The following is a 1,616-nucleotide window of genomic DNA, read 5'->3' as shown; positions in this document are numbered from 1 at the left end:
AAGAAGGTCTGGGCGACCGGCGCCCGGAACCGCCATCCCCTGCAGTGGCAGTCACCGAGGGGTCGTAATGCTCGCACAGGACGTGGCGGCTGCAAGACAGGCACACCGTCGTCTCGATCACGACGGCGTCGATGTTGAGCTTGCCGGAGCTCACCCTCTCCGAGATCCGCTTGAGCACGACAATGAGGTCCTGCCGGACGGTGCAGCAGATGCAGCCGTTCATCATCTCGATGATCTCAGGCTCAGCCTCCTCGCGGGCGTTCTTCCCAAGCAGCGCGTCGTCGATACCAACCTTGGGTGAGAGGGAGGCAAGCGCGGTGACCACGTGCGGGCTCGGCGCCCGCTGGCTTCAGCGACCAGGCGTGTGCGCGCGCCTCTCCAAACTCGTTCTCGATCACAGCGAGCCGCTTGCCGTGCTGTTTCGTGAGGAGGTGGTTGAGCAGGGTCGTCTTACCACTGCCGAGGAAGCCGGTAAGCACAGTCACCGGGATGCGCTGGTCTTTGACTCGTGCATTCGCCACGAGGCCGGAGAAGAGCGGAACGAGGAGCAGAAATGCGCACATACAACCGTCAAGTGGTGTGTTCTCGTTGCCGCGTTGCTTTGGCCGCGTTGAGTAGCGTTGATGAGGGGAAAGAAATCATATGCAGAGGGGTCACGCCCCGGGAGGAGATGTCTGATTTATTTATTCCCGCCAACGGAAGTCAATTCTTGACTTGGGCCTCCGGGGAGGAGCGGCCTTCTCTCGAGGTCTCTACGCAAAGCGGTGCTTTTTTTGTTCACGTACGGAGCAGAGCGATGGGTATTTCTCTATCCGCGTATTTCTATTTGCCCTCAACAGATGAAGTGGCTATTGCCGTTGAGGAGGACACTGCCAGTTAAATATGGGTCACGCTCGCTCTCTCTTGCAGCAGCAGCACTCCCCCGGTTCCGGTCCGCCGCGCGCGGGTCTCTCTCTCATCTCTCTCTGCCATACTGCACTCCTTACTCCTGCGGCACAACGGCTCGCCTGTCGCTGCTCGATCGGACGCCTCCCGCCAGTGTGAGTGGCTCCAAACGGAGCCCTATCCCATCGCCGCCGCTACGCACCGGTCTGCGGCGGCGGCGGCGGCAGCCGCACAGCACGAATCAAGGATGCCGTCGGCGGAGGGGCGCGCCTCTGGCTGCGGGCTCATCATGCTCCGCAGCAGGCGCCCCATCTCGGCGCCGCAGTCGGCCGGCGGCGGCACCGACCCCGACCGCAGCTCGTCCCAGCGCGGCCCCGAGCCAGGCAGGCTCTCTGCTGTCCGCACCTCGTACAGCACCATGCCGAAGGAGAAGATGTCCGCGGCGGTGGAGGGCTTCGACTCGAGCAGGTCGCGCGAGAGGTACTTTGCGTCCCCCTCCTGCTCGTTCCACGCCTTGAGCGCCGCCGCCTGGCCGAGGTCCCCGATCTTGAAGACGCCGTCCGACGACAGCAGGATGTTGTCCGGCTTGATGTCGCAGTGGATCACGCCGTGCGCGTGGATGTGCGAGAGGCCGCGCGCGACGTGGCGCACGAGCTCCCACACCCGCGCCTCGCCAGCCACGCACGCGAGCGCGCCGCCCTCGCGCAGCAGCAGCTGGCCGAGCGTCCCTC

At 64.5% G+C, this 1,616-nt stretch overlaps 2 protein-coding genes across 2 annotated transcripts in view; both read right to left on the bottom strand.

The window, feature by feature from the left end:
* Positions 1-55: 55 nt before the first annotated feature.
* Positions 56-563, bottom strand: EMIHUDRAFT_213616 (hypothetical protein; the record flags this gene model as incomplete). The annotated part of the gene is made up of 2 exons (XM_005764759.1): positions 56-292; positions 399-563. Coding segments are annotated over 2 exons (402 nt in total), but the record flags the coding sequence as incomplete, so codon positions are not given.
* Positions 564-1,062: 499 nt separating this feature from the next.
* Positions 1,063-1,616, bottom strand: part of EMIHUDRAFT_104255 (hypothetical protein) — a gene marked incomplete at both ends in the record, with an annotated part of 4,866 nt that continues 4,312 nt past the window's right edge. The window contains one exon of the mRNA XM_005764758.1: positions 1,063-1,554. Coding sequence (XP_005764815.1) covers positions 1,063-1,554 — 492 coding nt within the window. The remainder of the gene's footprint in view (positions 1,555-1,616) is intronic.

The sequence above is a fragment of the Emiliania huxleyi genome (genome assembly GCF_000372725.1).
Source record: "Emiliania huxleyi CCMP1516 unplaced genomic scaffold EMIHUscaffold_58, whole genome shotgun sequence".
In the NCBI taxonomy this organism is placed as follows: Eukaryota; Haptophyta; order Isochrysidales; family Noelaerhabdaceae; genus Emiliania; species Emiliania huxleyi.
The sequence above is the reverse complement of the archived record's forward strand: the minus strand, read 5'-3'. Positions and strand labels throughout refer to the sequence as shown.